This window comes from Triplophysa rosa, linkage group LG6 (assembly GCF_024868665.1).
Source record: "Triplophysa rosa linkage group LG6, Trosa_1v2, whole genome shotgun sequence".
NCBI lineage: Eukaryota > Metazoa > Chordata > Actinopteri > Cypriniformes > Nemacheilidae > Triplophysa > Triplophysa rosa.
Window position 1 is genome coordinate 20,720,055 of NC_079895.1, and position 18,872 is coordinate 20,738,926.

General features: G+C 43.5%; 2 protein-coding genes across 3 annotated transcripts in view; one reads left to right on the top strand and one right to left on the bottom strand.

Annotated features, from left to right (window-relative positions):
• Positions 1–1,646, bottom strand: part of epsti1 (epithelial stromal interaction 1) — a 33,517-nt gene extending 31,871 nt beyond the window's left edge. The window contains exon 1 of one of the 2 annotated variants that reach the window (XM_057335885.1): positions 1,416–1,646. In XM_057335885.1, coding sequence (XP_057191868.1) covers positions 1,416–1,507 — 92 coding nt within the window. In that variant the 5' untranslated portion in view covers positions 1,508–1,646. The remainder of the gene's footprint in view (positions 1–1,415) is intronic. The other variant, XM_057335886.1, reaches the window with a different exon arrangement.
• Positions 1,647–1,798: 152 nt separating this feature from the next.
• Positions 1,799–18,872, top strand: part of dnajc15 (DnaJ (Hsp40) homolog, subfamily C, member 15) — a 37,620-nt gene continuing 20,546 nt past the window's right edge. Inside the window, exons 1-4 of the mRNA XM_057335826.1 lie at positions 1,799–2,001; positions 2,948–2,981; positions 13,148–13,221; positions 16,961–17,034. Of these exons, the coding sequence (XP_057191809.1) occupies positions 1,870–2,001; positions 2,948–2,981; positions 13,148–13,221; positions 16,961–17,034 (314 nt within the window). The 5' untranslated portion in view covers positions 1,799–1,869. The remainder of the gene's footprint in view (positions 2,002–2,947; positions 2,982–13,147; positions 13,222–16,960; positions 17,035–18,872) is intronic.

Genomic DNA, 18,872 nt, shown 5'->3' on the forward strand with positions numbered 1-18,872 from the left:
TAACTTGCCAAAAAATGGTCACTATACGATTGCAACTTCCATTTCAGGGTGACTTTAAAGGCTAAACTTAAAAGGTCCAGAAGTTTAGATCTAGCTGTGAGGATGCAAATTGCAACCAAGGGCTCACTCCATCCCTCCACTCTCCCCTTCGAAGCACTACGACGGCATACACAGACCTACAATGTCACGTTTGGCTTTTTTGCCGAAGGAGATAAAGTATTTACAAAACATGCTATGAAGAGCATTTTGTCCATTTAGGTATACTGTAGAAACAAAATGGCGAATTCCATGCCATCAATGCACTCAAATGGCTGATATTACCCACAACCAATAGCGAGAAGGTAGAGTTTAGTTGCACTACACAGAATTAATAAATGAAATGCATGATGCGTAACTGAATCAACAAATTAAACTATACAGTAAACAAACATTACATGACAAATAATAAATGAAGACATGTTTAAATGCAAAAAGGAGTTTGATGTTTGAGTTTGTTCAGGATCACAGAAAAATCATCACTTAAGGCCTGTCCCGTGTTAGTATGTCTCAGTGTGTGCATACTCTTTTGCTATGCACTCAAAAGTACCTACTATTCCAACACAAAAACAGTAGCCTACTTTCTATAGGGCATAGTATAAGTAGGCGAATTGGGACGCAGGGTTAGCAATGAAAAATTTACAACGAGACATGACAAACGAGTCATCGGGTTCAAGGTATTAACTACTCATGGCAAATTAAAATAGAACAATTTGTATGTACAGGGCCTTAACAGGGAGCTGTTTTGACCATTTACCTAGGAAATTTTCATGTAAAATATCTGGTCACCTTATCATAAGTCACACCATTGGAAAACATGTACGACGGTATATTTTTCAACTACCAACAATACATCTGTCTGTTGTTTAATTTGGTTAGAGTATCATATATAATGTTTTATATTTTTTTATATTTCATTGTTTCATTGGGTTTTTATTGGGTTGTCTGCATATGTTTTTGAATGAGTTTATTGAATACGCTTATTTACTGTATGCCTGCTGTAATAGTGATTGAATGAGAATGACATGTGCATGTGTGCAACATCGAGTCCAAAACAAACTTCGTCTTTAACTCGACGATAATCATCAGTTTCGATACTCGTTTGGTCTGAAACGAAAGTGAAACTAACCAGTGGTTGGTAAACAAAGACGCTATATGGAAATGAACAAAATGACGCATCAAATGTACAGATTCTTGCTAATTATTATTAAACAAACACAATACAGTAATAAATAGCAACAAATGTAAGGGTATTGTTTAGTAAATTTCGTTTTTAAAATGCAATTTTATATAAAATATAAACTTTTACACGTAAAAAGAGTGAAATGTCCCTCATTTTGCGATAGATACATAAATAAATAAGACATTGATTTACTTACTATGTGGGCTTATCTCGAGTCTGTGTATTTGACGTGGTAGGTGAATTCCGCTGCTCATATTCATACTGATTAACCTGTTCCCTGTCGGTCATATTTCTGCTTTGTTTCCCTCTGACAGATTTATATTTGGATGAATTCGTGTTAATTTGAACTGTCCTGATGTCCTTGTCCTACGAGGTTGCCGCTGCTGTCAGGGATGGTTGCTGTGGCAGTATTGGCAAACCTGTGGAGTTTCCCTATATCCTATAATCACGTGTTACACCTTCTTTGGTTACATTTTAAACATTTTAAATCTAATTATAAATAATGCTTTTAGTGGAAGGGTTATAGTGCGGTTTATACATTTTAGGTATATAAATTAATTGTGGGATGTTAGATATTGCGTTTCTTTATTTTGAAATCGCCAGACCCTACAGCAGCAGATTAGGTTGGTCCCTCTTGTCTCACCGTAGGCATGGCGAGCCCCAGCAGCGTAGTGATAGACGGGGACTTTATGAGACATGCGGAATATACACCAAAATCAAACAGAACGACCGAGACAGATATCGACAAACGTCTTGTCAGTAAATCCTCCAATGGAGACTTGATTTAAACCGATTGAAAGTATTGTGGGAGTCAAAGCGTGTTGCATAAACTACAGTATCTCTCTGTCATCACATTATTACCTTGCTGTTCAAAACTGTATCTCTAACGAAATTCCAATAATAATGGTTAAGAAACGAGTTTTATGAATTAACTGAATTGTATATACACCTGTCAGGAGGAGGATGAAAAGGTAGGGGATCTATAGACTAAGACAAAACCAACTGTTACAGAACGTTACAGTGATGGACAGAAGGAGCTTCTGGGCAGATGGCTTTAATAGCACCGACTGGAGTATATTTGAAGACAGCAATATCCTCACACTTCTGCTGTAGTGTTTAGATAAAAAGCTGGATGGACAATGTCACCCCAACAAATCAAATTACTTTTTTTGGTTGATAAAAGATGTATGATTTTCTTAAAGGTGCAGTGAACTAGGACCACAATTTTAACCCGAGCTTTTGTTATATAAGAGGGAATCGTATTCAATTCGACACACATCCTGTAAGTGTCAGACCTGAAAACGCCCTTGTTACTGAAATAGCAACTGTTATTGACACGAGGCTCAGCGAACAGCAGGTCCTGGAATGCACCTATCTATCATACCTATCTATCATAGATAGGTTGAACACTGCCTCCACAGAAGAATATCAACGCATACTTCTCAAGCCCTGCCCACTGGTTTGCGCATGACAGTACTGAACACAAGCTGCACGGAACCAGATAGAGCCGCAAAATATTGTGCAGTGCCTGGTAGTGGAAGAACACAGTCGCTGCATAACCTTCCTTCAGATTCCGACAGTAGGAATCGTGGTTGAAGTTCATTTTTAAAGACGTTCCAGCTCATGTGGGGAAAACATTGAGCGTTTGTTTGCTTCATTTCAACGTGGATTCCTTGAACATGTCTTTGCGGAGACACTAAAATTAAAAAGCAGTGCTGTGCCGTCAATATTGGATCCGATAGGAATGGCGCAGCAATCTTATGTGAGTAAAACATATTTGTACTATGTGTCACTATTGCTTTGTTAGAGATCGCTTGATATGCCCTAATAGTATTAGCCGGGGACCTCTAGTCATTTGTAATATTTGTAATCGTTTTTCAAGGTTTTATCCACCGTTTGCGAATAATGGAGGCTGTTTTGATATTATTTCTGGTGCTGGGTCATTTTGGCCGGGAGTCTACCGTGAGATGGAGTAAAATCTTTCCCTGACGGGTGGAGCTGTCACCGGACCTGTCACTCCTGCCTCGCGACCTGCCAACGTCTTACGTGCCTGCCTCGCGACCTGCCAACGTCTTACGTGCCTGCCTCGCGACCTGCCAACGTCTTACGTGCCTGCCGCGCGACCTGCCAACGTCTTACGTGCCTGCCGCGCGACCTGCCAACGTCTTACGTGCCTGCCGCGCGACCTGCCAACGTCTTACGTGCGACCTGCCACTGTAATATTGTGCAGTTCCCTATCGAGAGCGGTCTCTCGACATTGCGGAAGCTCCGCATATGGGAACTCCTCCCTTCTCACCTCTCTTGAAGTCTTATTGGTTAACGCCAGTGAAACTGGCCAATTGTCGTGCTCGCAACCGAATGTTATTACTGGCGACCAGACAGTATAAATACAGTGCACAGCGACAATACCTCAGAATCTTCTCTTTCACGCTGCCATCGTTGATATTGTCAGAAGCTTCTTCATCCGATGGCCGCCTTCTGTTGTCTTTGCGCGGGTCCCATGGACCCGCAGGATACGCACGAGCATTGCATCGCCTGCCTGGGCCTAGCCCATGCTGAGGCGGTGTTCGGAGAGTCTGATTGCGCGCACTGTGCTGACCTGCCGGCGCATGTCTTGAGGACTCGCAGGAACGTTGCTCGAGGATTATTCGGGTCGAGGCCCACTGCCGCCAAAGGGCCGCTGGTGGGCCCACCCATGCCACGTGGTGGCGACGGCAGCGGCGACGACGATGACGACCCGGCTCAGGGCCGCCGTCCTCTGCCGTCGCCTCGTTCCCCGGTCATTTTCACTGAGAAGAGCCTTCGTCCCCCTCCCGCCGTTGCGGATGCCATTTCCTTCGGCCTCGACGAGGAAGACGACGACTCTATGTCCATCTCGGCCTCGGTGAAGGACTGGGCGGAGTCGGAGCGGGACCGCAACGACTCGGAGAGCACCCCAGACCTCCAGGAGGAGTTCGTGAGGGTGCTGGAAAAGGCCGTTAAGGAGCTCGACCTTAGCTGGAGCGCCCCGGAGGAGCCAGCTAAAAGTAAGCTCGATTCCTGGTACTTTCAAGCGGGCCGCCGCCAGGCTGCACCGAAGAGGAATACTCCTTTTTTCCCTGATGTGCACGAGCACGTGGTTAAGTCGTGGACGGCCCCTCAATCGGCGCAAGTCCACGCTGCCACACAGGCTATGTTCGCCCACGTGGACGGGGCGGAGGCCCACGGTTATACCCGCATGCCGCCCGTGGAGGAGACCCTCGCTGTACATCTGTGCCCCTCCTCCTCTTCGCTGAGCGTGGGACAAGGTCTGCTGTCGAAGCCGTGCAGGTTTACCGCCCACCTCGCCGACAAGGCGTACACCTCCGCCGGGGAGGCAGCCTCCGCGCTGCACTCGATGGCGGTTCTACAGGTCTTTCAGGCGAAGATTCTGCAGGCGCTGGATGGGGGCGCCTTGGATGCGGACGCTGTGAAGGACCTGAGGGCGGCGACGGACTTCGCGCTGATGGCGACAAAGCGCACCGCACAGGCTATGGGCAGGTCGATGGGCTTCATGGTCGTCCTTCACTGCCATTTGTGGCTGACGCTGGCGGACCTCAAGGACGCTGACCGGAAGTCGCTGCTCAATGCTCCCATTACTCCCTCTGGTCTCTTCGGGGATGTCGTGGAGTCGGTGTCGGAACGCTTCGCGGAGGCGCAGAAGCGCGCAAAAGCCATGAGCCACGTGCTTCCTCGCCGTTCGTTGCAGCCGGCGCCGAGAGCGAGATCCTCGTCTGTTTCTCGCTCTTCCCACAGGCCGGCTAAGCAGCCCACTGCCGCTGCTTCGGCTCCCCGAGACCCTGGGCCGGACGTCCGGCCTAAGCAGTGGTCTGCCCCAGCTTGGAAGAAGAACGGGCAGAAGAGAGGTCATCGAGGCGATAGCGGATCGTCTTCGGCTGCCAAGCTGCCTTCCTGACGGGTCTGCAGAGAGGAGGGGAGAGTTCGTGAGCGGACCGGTGCTCAAGCGGCGCCGTTTGCATCTTGTTTCCCCCGCTGTTGCGGGCGATTGTTGCAATGCTCAAAATGTTGTGTGTGTACATATATTTAAAGCACTTACCTCCTCACAAAAGGAGCTCTCTCCCCTTCCATCACACCACACTGTGTCCCCTGCCCTGCCACGGTGCAGCGTGAAGCCACAGTTAGAATATGTTATAACCAGCATCCCTTCGCCCGCGGCCGGAGCCTCACGCGCTTCACATTCCCCCGCCAGTGCAATTAGCCTCGTGAGGGCAGAGCGCGTCTCCGGTATATCAGCAAGCTGTATCGCCCGAGGTAATTCGGCCACTATGCATGTTTCTGAGTTTGTGGAAAGCCATTCCGGGTATCTCTCCGTGGCTGCTAAATGTGATAGAACACGGGTATTCCCTTCAGTTCAGACGCAGGCCCCCCCGCTTCAGCGGAGTTGTCCCGTCACTCACATTGCCGTGCAACGCTCCGGTGCTGAGACAGGAGATTCACAGCCTGCTCGGGAAAAGAGCGATAGAGCGGGTTCCTCCAAGCGAGGTAGAGTGCGGTTTCTACAGCCGGTATTTTGTGGTGCCCAAGAGAGATGGCGGACTCCGTCCTATTTTGGATTTGAGACCCATCAACCGAGCGCTTCACAAGAGGGCGTTCAGAATGATTACGCTAAAACAGATCCTGGCGCAATTCGTCCCGGGGACTGGTTTGCGTCTGTGGATCTGAAGGATGCATACTTTCACACTTCCTGCGGTTCGCGTTCGACGGAACGGCGTACCATTTTGCTGTGCTGCCATTCGGACTGGCATTGGCTCCACGCACGTTCTCGAAATGCGTGGACGCAGCGCTTTCCCCTCTCAGAGCGAGTGGTATGCGCATTCTGAACTATCTGGACGACTGGCTGCTTCTAGCCCATTCAAGAGATGTGCTTGTCAGTCATACGCAGACGCTGCTTCGTCACTTGTCATCCCTGGGGCTGCGGGTGAACGTGCCGAAGAGCAAGCTTCTGCCGAGTCGGTCCATAACATATCTAGGGGTATGTTTCGACTCAGTGGAGATGCGCGCCCGCCTCTCTCAGGAGCGTTTGGAGTCCATCTCCGCCGCATTGCGCGCCTTCAGCCTGGACCGGTCCGTTCCGCTGAGGGTATTTCAGAGACTTCTGGGACTGATGGCGTCAACATCACCAGTCTGCCACCTGGGTCTTTTGCACATGCGTCCTCTGCAGCTGTGGCTAAAGACTCAAGTTCCGTGGAGAGCATGGTCCTCGGGTCGTGCGCACGTGAGGATAACTCACAGATGCCTCAGCGCTTTGGAACCGTGGCGCGACTGGAGCATGTTCAGCCAGGGTTTCCCCTGGGGCTTGTGACAACGCGCATGGTGGTAACGACGGATGCGTCTTCCTCGGGTTGGGGTGCAGTGTGTGAAGGCAGGCCGGCATCGGGTCTGTGGTCGCCATCTCTGAGCAGTTGGCACATAAATCGGCTGGAGCTGATGGCGGTGTTCTTAGCTCTGCAGACTTTTCGGCCTCAGGTGATGCAGCGTCATGTATTGATTCGCACCGACAACACGTCCGTGGTTTCGTACATCAATCGGCAAGGATTTGCCTCTGGGTCCACTCCAGAGCCCTTTTCGCGCTGGCTGCGAGGCTGCTGCTGTGGGCAGACCAGCACCTGCTTTCCATCAGGGCAGCGCATATCCCCGGTCATTTGAACTGCAGAGCGGATATGCTCTCGAGGGGAGGTCTTTCTCGAGGGGAATGGAGACTTCACCCCGACTCAGTACGGATGATCTGGGATCGCTTCGGGAAGGCGGAGGTGGATCTGTTCGCGACGAGCTAGAACGCACACTGTCCGCTGTTCTTCTCGCTGCCGCGCTCCCCCAGGGAGACGGACGCTCTGACGACGCGCTGGCCGGACGCCCGGCTTTACGCTTTTCCTCCGGTGAAGATTCTGCCCCTTGTGCTGGGCAAGATCAGAGAGGAGAGAGCGTCGGTGATCCTCGTTGCTCTGGTTTGGCCGAATCAGCCGTGGTTCCCGGACCTGAGAGAGTTACTTGTGTCCTCTCCGTGGCGGATTCACCTCAGGGGCGACCTGTTATCTCAGGCGAACGGCTCGATTTGGCACCCGAACCCGGATTTGTGGAGCCTCCATGCCTGGCCGTTCTCCTTCTCGCTCTTGCTTCGGCAAAACGCATTGGGGATTTATGTGTGCTTTCTATCGGTGCGGATTTCATTCGTTTTGGGGCCGGCGACTGCAGCGCCACTCTACGGCCGAAGGCGGGTTATGTGCCTAAGTTCCTGTCTACCCCGTTCAGAGAGCAGGTTATTTCGTTGCCCGCTTTGTCTTCCGAGTCGTCTGCCTCGTGTGATGCTGACGCTCAGAGGGCTGTGTGTCCGGTTAGGGCTTTGAGGGCTTACATTGATCGTACGGCCAGGTTTCGGCTGTCTGATCAGCTCTTCGTGTGCTATGGTGAGGGGACTAAAGGTCGGGCTGTCTCTAAACAGAGGCTCTCTCACTGGGTGGTGGACGCTATCAACCTGGCGTATGAGAGTCAAGGGCAGGCCTGCCCTTTCGGCGTCAGGGCTCACTCAACTAGGGCTGTTGCCTCTTCGTGGGCTTGGGCTAGAGGCGTTTCTATTAAGGACATCTGTTGTGCGGCTGGCTGGTGTTCACAGAACACCTTCGCCAGATTCTACAGGCTGGATGTATCCTCATTAGCCTCGCATGTCCTCTCGGTGAGTACGGGCAGCTCAATGTTACCTAGTTGCTGATCTCCTATATTGTGCAGTTGTTACCATGTTACTGTTAACTCTGTGCTTGGTGTTACTGGACTTGCATTATATCTGCCCGGATTTCCGCGCTGACTTTTACTATTGTGGTGTCTGCACTGTCTCAGTGCAGCTCGCTCATTTCTTTGGCTGAGATATGCAAATTTTGTAGAAGACCGTTCTTGCAGCTCATTGGTCTGTCTCAGCCAATCAGCTGCGGGCTCTTCAAGGCGACTTCGCGATTGGTTCATCTGTGTGCTTAACACTGGTGAGTGTATGCGGTCGGTTACGGCTGTCTTGCTACTCTCACGGTGGGATTTTATACAGTTCCCATATGCGGAAGCTTCCGCAATGTCGAGAGACCGCTCTCGATAGGGAACGTCTCCGGTTACTGTCGTAACCTCGGTTCCCTGAGAAGCGGGAACGGGACATTGCGCTAGCCGCCGTGTTCGTCGCGTGTCAGCCTTGGAGGCGTTCTTTCGCAGATTCTGAGGTATTGTCGCTGTGCACTGTATTTATACTGTCTGGTCGCCAGTAATTACATTCGGTTGCGAGCGCGACAATTGGCCAGTTTCACTGGCGTTAACCAATAAGACTTCAAGAGAGGTGAGAAGGGAGGAGTTCCCCATATGCGGAAGCTTCTGCAATGTCTCGTTCCCGCTTCTCAGGGAACCGAGGTTACGACAGTAACCGGAGACGTTTTGCGACCCGTTTTTCCCCGCAATGGTATGAACCGCGCATCCCATCAGCTACGTAGCGTCGCGTCTGCCTCAACTTAGCGTCACGCCTGCCACAAGATCTCTCACTGTTTGCTGGCTGACACTCAGACAGATGCGGACGAGAGCAAACAAAACAGCGCAACCATGCTTTTATTTACTTGTTTGTTTACTTTATTCCGCCAGTTTTACTCCAACTGGAATGCATGTCCCGTCACCCGTTCACCATAGTTGCCAAATCCGCTTAGAATACGCGACCTTGGGCTTCTTTTTCTGTCAAGTCGCGTTAAAAATATCACTTGTCGGTTGTGGTTTTGGGGCTTATTTAAAAAAATATGGTAGCTTGCTTCTGAATCTGACAAGCAACTTCGTTTCTTTACATCTATGGTCGCTGTTTTGTTCAACCCATTAACACTGTCTGCTCACAGCTAGGCTTTTTGAACTACATGAGGCAGCGCACAAGATCACAGCACCGCGAGAGCTATTTGAAAGCATTCAGAGCCGTCTACTGTCGAATCACTCTCGCGGTACTATGATGTCACGCGCCGATTGGTCTACGCGGTGCCGCAGGAGGTCACACAACAGATCTAAGCACATAAAACACAGAGAATCCAAGAATGCTGCAGTGGTCTCTTCACTTAATCATCAGCGCTCTTTGGATAATCGGAGGTAATCATCATACTAAAAAGATAAAATACTCACTTAAAGATAAAAAGCATTTTATAACCGGGCTACATCATTAAAAATGTTAAAAGTGTAGATCTACGCATTTGGCTACACAGCCTTATTCAAGCCTAAGCACGTGAATAGCGTAATTTGTCCTCAAACACACCGCCTCCTTACCTCTACCAACTAAACAAAATGTATTACATCTGTCACGATTAGAAGGAAATGTGAAAATAAACGAAAAGTGTTCAGATCTGATCACGGTGCAGCAAAGATGGGGAGGGAGGGATGACCCTATTTATTAGGCTATAAGGTAAACATCAAAACATTTTATTGTATTAAATAAATGTATTGATCATTGCAGAGTATAATTAAAAAAAGTATACATCCAATGCATATAGTTCAGTTTTACTTTATTATAAATGTGTGGCTGTTACAGCTACGTTAAGTGGTCATTATATCTTCTTCTTTTCCATATTTCCAGGCCTCTACTGTTCACATGTGATCAGAGATTATACTGGATTTTCTCCTGCTTTGTTTTTGTAAAATAACTTATGTTTGTGTTTTTCAAACAGGGTAGTGTCAGTTTAAAATGACCCAGGCTCGTTCATTAATAATACATAATTCATAGTAATTTACATTGATGATCATAAATAATGTAATAATGTTGGGCTTGTTCTGGGCTTGTTTTTGGAGCTGCAGTTACTTATTTGTCTTGCAAGAGTTGGCAACACTGCCGTTCAACCACGTTGCGCGGCTCGGGCCTGCCACAAGATCTCTGTTACATCTGCCCGATAGGCATATAGGCTACTTAAACTGATATACAGAATAGGAAAGCACATGACAAAGATTCCTCACGCATTGATTTGTTTTATTCTATTTTATTTATTGAGCAAATGAACTTGTTATAGACATTAGGATACACGATTCAAATCTTCATGTAACGAATGTCATGCTCTCATCTGTGCATGTTTAAGTGTCAAAATAAAAACAGGCAAATTCAAATTGTTCCTGTATCATCTCTTTGTTATATTATTTTATTTATTATTATTATTTGGTCATTATGATGCTGTTAAACTGCTTGACACTCAGACAGATGCAGAGTTTTTGTACAATTTTCTTTAAGCACAGTATTAGTTTGGTGAGTTGATAGGATTTAGTCTTTAAAAATCCTGAAGTGTTTTTAATTCAACAACACTGAAACAACATTAGCTATTATGTTTATTACTGTTATTATATATTATTATTGCAAAAGTGTACACATATGAATAATACATGAAGAGTTCATTTGCAAAAACACTGTTCTTCAAATCCCTGTTTTTAATATGTTATCATGTTTTTATTGTACTTAACTGTATAAGTTGGCTGTACTTGTATTATTATTGTTTTAATAAAACAACGAACTACAGTTTCAATTATATAAATTAGAATACACAATAAAAATATTATCATACATTATTTTTGAAAATGTGTCAATTTGTAAAATTTCTAAAAGAAAAGCTATTTGGAAGAATGCTTATAACCAGACAGATTTTGCCCCCCAATGACTACCATAGTAGGAAAAAAACATTGGTAGTCAAAAGTGCCCCAGAACTGTTTGCTGTCCTACATTCTTCAAAATGTCTTCTTCTGTGTTCAACAGAACAAAAAAAAAAGATAAAGTAATTTTTCCTACTATGGGAGTCAATGGGGGGCAAAATCTGTCTGGTTATAAGCATTCTTCCAAATATCTTTCTCTGTGTTCATCAGAACAAAGAAATTTATACAGACTTGGAATAACTTGAAGGTGAGTAAATGATGACAGAATTTTCATTTTTGGGTGAAGTATTCCTTTAAAGGGATAAATTTCCCCATGTTTTACTCATCCTCAAGTCATCCTAACTGAATATTACTTTCTTCTTGAAGAATAATGCAGTCGAAGTTATAATACCACGTATCATTTTACTTCCAAAAGGTAGAATGGGAGGTAATGTGCTTCAACATTTTGAAGCTCGAAAAAGTGCATCCATCGATCAAAGAACTGCTCGACACGGCTCCGTGATTTTAACAAAGGTCTTCTGAAGCGAATCGATGTGTTTGTTTAAGAGAAATTCCATATTGACAGCGCTATTAACGTTGATGTCTAGCTTCCCTTATCCCTCGGATGGACGTGAACATGAGGCTTGTTTTTTTCCGGCAAATGGCGCAGGCGTGTTGTAAGTTCAGGTGACGAACTCTGCATTTTTCGTTTTGCTTCAATAGGATGCCATCTCCTCTGCGCGGGAGCTTTCATCACTGTCATTTGCCAGAAAAACAAGCCTCTTGTTCACGTGCCGTGTCGAGCAGTTCTTTGATCGATGGATGCACTTTTTGGCCCAGTTACTCCCATTCTACTGCTTGGAAGTAAAATGATACGTGGTATTATAACTTCGACTGCATTATTCTTCAAAAAGAAAGTCATATTCAGTTAGGATACGTTGAGGGTGTGTAAAACATGGGGACATTTTGTTTCTTGCCTGAAATATCCCTTCTGTGTCAATAAACCCTAGCACATGTCGTTTGTTAGTTCACAAGAAGTAGCCACATGTCCCTCTGTAATACTGCGTGTACTGTGGTATTGTGTTTAAAGCTGTGGGCTTTGATTCAAAGGTTTATGTTTGGTTTAAATCCATGAGTATTTGTGCTTTGATAATCTGTATACTCATTATGTTTTAAAGGATCGGTGTATGATTCTAGCCCCAAAACCCTTAAAGCACCCACTAGAAACCCCCTCAGTATGGTTACATTTATACGTTTTTATTTCTTAGCTGTATTTATCTGCGTCCTGTTTTTCTAAACTTTTCTCCTGTATGACAAAGGTGACCACCAATATTTTTTATGTGACTTTTAAAGATGGGAAGCACTCAAAACGATGGCAGCGATGACAAGATAAATGGTTGAGCATTAAACTCAGAGTGTTTGTTCAAGACCCCAGATGGTCCTGCATCTGGTTTATGAGGTCAATGCAGCCTCTAGCATTAGAACAATCAAAGAGACATTTAAAAGGCTACATGTGGTTAAATGATTCAAGCCGACTTTGTCATAAGGCTGTTTTTGTTTGATTCTGGCAGGTGTTTCTGCCCTCCTCTCTACTGTTACATAGAAGTTAATCATTGTTAGTCGCCAAGTCTTCCACCCATAGCTGTGTGAGGTCAGGATGGAGTAGTGCTTGTGGTCGCTTTGAGGAAAGGAACTAATTCCCATTTCAGTACATCGAGGGGCCAGCTCTCCTGCCAAAAGTCGAGGCAGTGTGTGGTCTCCTCTGTTGAGAGGCAAGGCTTTGGATTTCAGTGGAAGGAGGCTCTTTTTTTGCTGAGAAGCAAAATAAAGTTTGTCTCTTAACTATATTGCTTTCAAAATTTGATGGAGTAAAAATCCATAAATTTTCCCATAATACCTTAATAGTTTTTATGAATGATCCACCTACAATTTGTATGCTTAATTCGTTGTTATGTTCTTAACATCCTTCCTTCGCTCTTCAGTGCTGGATGTTCAGAGGCATTATATACTGTATGAATTTCATTCACTGCTGACTGGCAGTGCATTTCTTTTGAGTTGAACCACAACCGTTGGCAGTTCACCAACACTCTGACCAAATAAATACCAATTGAAGTTGAAAGGCTTCCTCACCTTTTACATGTTATGAATAATACTAAATGTGGTTTTGTCCGTGGTTTCACCCTTAAACCAACTCTGTTAACCCTAGAAATTAAGTCTGTTGTCTGTCAGCTGTCCAGTGGCACACTTATCAACCCACCAACCTTTTTCCCTTATTCTCATTTTTAGGTTGGTATGCTTTCCATTTATGGAGACCTCTGGGTCAGATTATTACAGAAGCCGCTAAGAAAGTGCCCTCTGCGGTAAGTGTCATAAACATATTAAAACAGCACTAGCGAACAGAAAACACTTTGTAAGCAAATGTGAACAAATTTACTGTGCAACTGCTCTCTTAACACCCTAGGAACACTACCAGCCGTAAAGTGATCCTGACATGTTCCAGCATAATAACAGCGTTTATTGTAAACAGATTTGGTTTGAGAAAGCATTGATTTGTGGGAATGAAGTTAGAATTTTTCTATGTTCTTTTCCACAACTTGATCCTCTTGCTTGCATGCACGCACTGTTGGCATGCTAAATCCTCTAGTGTGGGGTGAAGGCCTGATTCATCACTGTCTTACTGGCCTTGACTGTAGTTCACGCTGAGCGCTTGGGCTTTGATGAAGTTTGTAAACGTGTTTTGTATAGGTTCCTGCAAAGCTCCAAGGCCATGTGTGGTTTGAGTGTTTCCATGGCTTTGTTTCATCCTGTCCACCTGTGCATTCTCTAAGACCTCCATAGTTTGAGTAGCTTCACCTTAACTGGGTTCATGAGGAAAATATTATGCATTTTTAAGCGGAATAATTTGTCATTGTGATTATTTTATTGAATTGCACATTTGTATGAATTCATTAAATTCTAAACAAATAGACATTTTTATTGAGCAAACTGTTTATAAAAAATGTACATCCCCGAATGTATTTTACATTGTTTATCTTATATAAATCTTAAATAAATATCGCCTTGCTGAAAATTATATTATTGTTATTAATTAGTAATAATAATAATAATTTTGTCATACTGTGAATCCAATAACGATGAATCCTATAAATGAATATTTATTCATTTGGGCTGGGAATAAACTGAACGTTCTGTCATCCATCTCTCCCCCTCTGATTTGTGCACATGTTTGTACTCTGAAATTTATTAATGAATGTTGTTTTACTTGTTTGTTTCTAAAACGTATGCTTATTTTTTCTGTGTAATTCAAAATAAGACATTTAAGAATAATTTAGCTCTTGCTAAGCAATAGCAGTTTGTAGTGACCCCCCAAAAATACAATAAAACCATCAAACTTCATATCTTGCATTATGAACCGATCAGTTGTTTTTTATGGGAGGCAAATCCTGCCAAATTTAAATAAATAAATTAAACGATGAAAATGAAAACCAGATTAGCAATTTCATTATACACAACTGCGTGCACAATATGTGCCAAAATGAAAAATAAAATGAAATTATTTTCATTTTCATTTTTACACTGACAATGCGTTGTCCCTGTCAAATTGAAAAAGAAAATGCAATTGGTGATTTGACATTTCATTTTCACTAAAATCTCGAGGCAAGACTGCCAATTTGAAAATGAAAAGGCAAATGTGAAAAATAAATTGTAAAAACATTTTTTACAAAGGTTTTATTAATGTTCACGCAATAATACTGACACAATTCAAATTCAAATGTAAACTTTGATTTTCATTTTATTTCATTTTCGTTTTCATTTTCGTCTTCGTTTTCATTTTCTTTTTCTTGTTCACGGTCATGCAAATTACATGTTAATTAGTGGGTGTGGACGAGCGTCTGCATTACTGGGAACGCCCACAAAAACGTCATATCCGTTTATTCGAACGAACGTGTGTAGACCTTGTCAGGCGCTTGGCCTTAGCGCTTTGTAATGATGACGATGACTGTGCCTGGTGCAATACCGAAAGTTGTTGTGTGGTGCTCTGCATCTCTGATAAATTAACAGACGAACAAACGCATTGGAGAGCCCGTATCTCTAGCGTGCCCTGAAACATGCCGGAGCGCGATTGTCCCCACTCCGCCGCTGACCTGCTCTTACACTGTACATTACCATCCGCACCCGAGCACGCTATCATCATTACACTGTGACTGCTTTTAAGAAAACATAAACAAAGCGATCTTTCTCAGCACAATAGAATCCATCGTAATGTTCGGTTTGAGGTTGATAAGATGTGTTTAACCTCACGCGCGCTGTGCGCAGACCAATTCGCTTATGGTATCACAAGAGCGGCATGTTTTAAATGATGCGCCTGTTTAAATTCCTTGAAGTTCAGCTGTCATACCAAAAAACATCTAATACCTACAACACTTATAAGTGCAGGCCTGTGTCACCGCGCCGTGGGACAAAAAAAACCATTCGAATGAATTAATAGTGTGTGCGTATTAGATGTTTTTTGGTATGACAGCTGAACTTCAAGGAATTTAAACAGGCGCATCATTTAAAACATGCATTCATAACATAGTGCAGCACTTTGTATAACGATTGGCTCATAATCATAATGAATGAAGTACGCGGGGCTGATTTAAACACATATGAGCCGCTCTTGTGATACCATAAGCGAATTGGTCTGCGCACAGCGCGCGTGAGGTTAAACACATCTTATCAACCTCAAGCCGAACATTACGATGGATTCTATTGTGCTGAGAAAGATCGCTTTGTTTATGTTTTCTTAAAAGCAGTCACAGTGTAATGATGATAGCGTGCTCGGGTGCGGATGGTAATGTACAGTGTAAGAGCAGGTCAGCGGCGGAGTGGGGACAATCGCGCTCCGGCATGTTTCAGGGCACGCTAGAGATACGGGCTCTCCAATGCTTTAGTTTGTTCGTCTGTTAACTTATCAGAGATGCAGAGCACCATACAACAACTTTCGGTATTGCACCAGGCACAGTCATCGTCATCATTACAAAGCGCCAAGGCCAAGCGCCTGACAAGGTCTACACACGTTCGTTCGAATAAACGGATATGACGTTTTTGTGGGCGTTCCCAGTAATGCAGACGCTCGTCCACACCCACTAATTAACATGTAATTTGCATGACCGTGAACAAGAAAATGAAAACGAAAACGAAAATGAAATAAAAGAGAAGAGAAAATAAAATAAAATGAAAATCAAAGTTTACATTTTAATTTGAATTGTGTCAGTATTATTGCGTGAACATTAATAAAACCTTTGTAAAAAATGTTTTTACAATTTATTTTTCACATTTGCCTTTTCATTTTCAAATTGGCAGTCTTGCCTCGAGATTTTAGTGAAAATGAAATGTCAAATCACCAATTGCATTTTCTTTTTCAATTTGACAGGGACAACGCATTGTCAGTGTAAAAATAAAAATGAAAATAATATAATTTCATTTTATTTTTCATTTTGGCACATATTGTGCACGCAGTTGTGTATAATGAAATTGCTAATCTGGTTTTCATTTTCATCGTTTAATTTATTTATTTAAATTTAGCAGGATTTGCCTCCCATAGTTTTTCACATAAAATTTACACTGAAAATTATATTAGCACCAAGATAGCTGTTACTGTGATTTTGTAGTTGTATAAAATATGAAGGTACTGGATGAACCTTCAAGTACCAAAATGGAAAGCCTGTGAACCATATGCGAGTACAAACATGATTCTTCTCGTGAGGGCTATACTGTAACTAAACGTCTTAACTGCTAAAACTGTTTTGTTGGAATCCAAGCTAAAACTTCCTTAAAACACCTGAAGTTCATCTGGAACTTGGTGATCATGATCTTAACACTCCTCAGCCTCAGGCCCTTTAACTTTATTTTGGAATTTGGACAATGGTCAGGTCAATCTTATGAAATCCCTAAACAGTCAAAATTTTCACATGGAAAAGTAAAATTGCTAGAGGAGGCCTTTAGCATTGCCAAAGCATATCGGTTGCCATCAGTATTGAGAGCAAATGTCTTGTTCTCTATATTGTATTGTTATAAAATGGATGGTGGATTCAGTGCATGTTTTTTCTTACCTAGACATTCTCTACATACAAAGGTGGATTTGAGCAGAAGATGCCCAGACGAGAAGCCAGTCTTATCCTTGGGATCAGGTAATTTTGAACCATGAGTTAAAGAAACCCCTAAATCACAGCAAACTCATACTGAATTCTCTCATTATGAGTTGTCATGGAGGAAAACAAAGGGTTTTTACATACACACACTACATCACTAAACTTACAAGAAAAGCTTGCGGTTCAGTCCAGGGGCAATCGTTTTGGTCTGAACTAATTCGTCATCTTTTCTCGTCATAGCTTTGATCCTGTACCATTTAATAACAGAAAGCCTCAGCCACGTCTCCGACTTTGTAATGTTTTTAGAGGACCACCCTCTACCTAGCAGGGCATTTTGCTCTTTGCTAAAAATTTCCCTTATTTCAAGTTCACAGGGTCCACCATCAGGTGTGACTCACCGCTCTACATCTACGTATCACGTCCTGTGTGGCAGAGCTCGCGTCATAGCCTCATGGCTCATTTATTTGCGTTGTCAATCAAACTGGACTAAAGTTTTCATAAAGCTTTACCAAACTGTAACCAGTATTCCTTAGATATGTGTCCAGTGTCAGCCTGGTTGACCACATGCAAGCTTATAAAATGGTTTTAAACTGATTTGGGTTAATAATTGTATTATTCTATTCTTGTTTGTCTTTAGCTTGACTTTGGTTTTTATGATTCACAGCTTAAATAACTGGCCGCAGCAATGTTATTATTCGACTTTAACTTATATATCTTTATATTCTTTGTAAACTGTGAGGAATACTTTAGTCAATAGTTTTTCCAAAAATGTGAACTGCCATCCATACAAATCTTTGTGTTTTTATAATTTCCATGGAGCCCAATATGTTTTTGTAGAATCTGTATTCAGTACTTTCAACAATGAAAGTAAGACACCTGCCAAGTTTCAAAAAGTGCCATAAAGTCTGTCCATATATCATATTTGTTTACATCTACATTTAGTAATTTAGCAGATGCTTTTATCCAAAGCGACGTTCAAAGTAGGGGAAAACAACAGAAGCAATTTCTGCAACAAAAGAACAACAATGCATAGGTGCAGTAAAAACTGGTCTCAGCCAGCCTATCACAGTATACACGAAGCTAAGAATATTTTTTTGGGGGGGGTAGGAAAGTAGAAAAGAAGTAGAAGACCGTACTAATGGGTCAGATGTTGACGGAAGAGATGTGTTTTTAGCCGATTCTTAAAGACAGCTACAGAATCTGTTGATCTTGTGGCAAGAGGGAGATCGTTCCAGAATCGGAAAAAGTGCGTGAGAGGGATTTTTTTCCTTTGTGGGACGGCACCACAAGACGTTGTTCAATTGCAGAGCACAGGGATCGGGGGGGTACATAAATCTGAATTAGAGAGTGAAGATATGGGGGTGCCAAACCAGTGGTGGTTTTGTAGGCCAAGTGCAGAGATTTGAATTGGATGCGAGCGACTATAGGGAGCTGATCATTTGTTTGCTGAAAATTTCCCCATCCATTGTTTACAGTATCTCACATGCCATTCTAAATTGTTGGATTTTCAAACTGGTCTGTCCATTTTAGTTGCAACATACGGCAACCAAGCCTTCTGGGATTTTTTTTACATACAGTATAATGTACAAGTTAAAACATCTATACCATAATTTATGGTGAACTATTCTTACTTTCTTGCATTTATCTTTATTTTAGGACTGTCACTCGCTTAAAACTTGAAATGTTACATGTTTGCTGCCTGAGATAGGCCCACCCCCTAAATGAAGATTAGCCTATTTAAAGACATTGAAGGCATTTAAGTTTGTCATATTTGTCAAATTTTTGTTTTTATTTTCCTAGCTCTTTTTACAATACAAGAATATCAGAACTTGCAGAGTATGTGTAATACAAGTAATACGTTCATTCACTAAATCAAA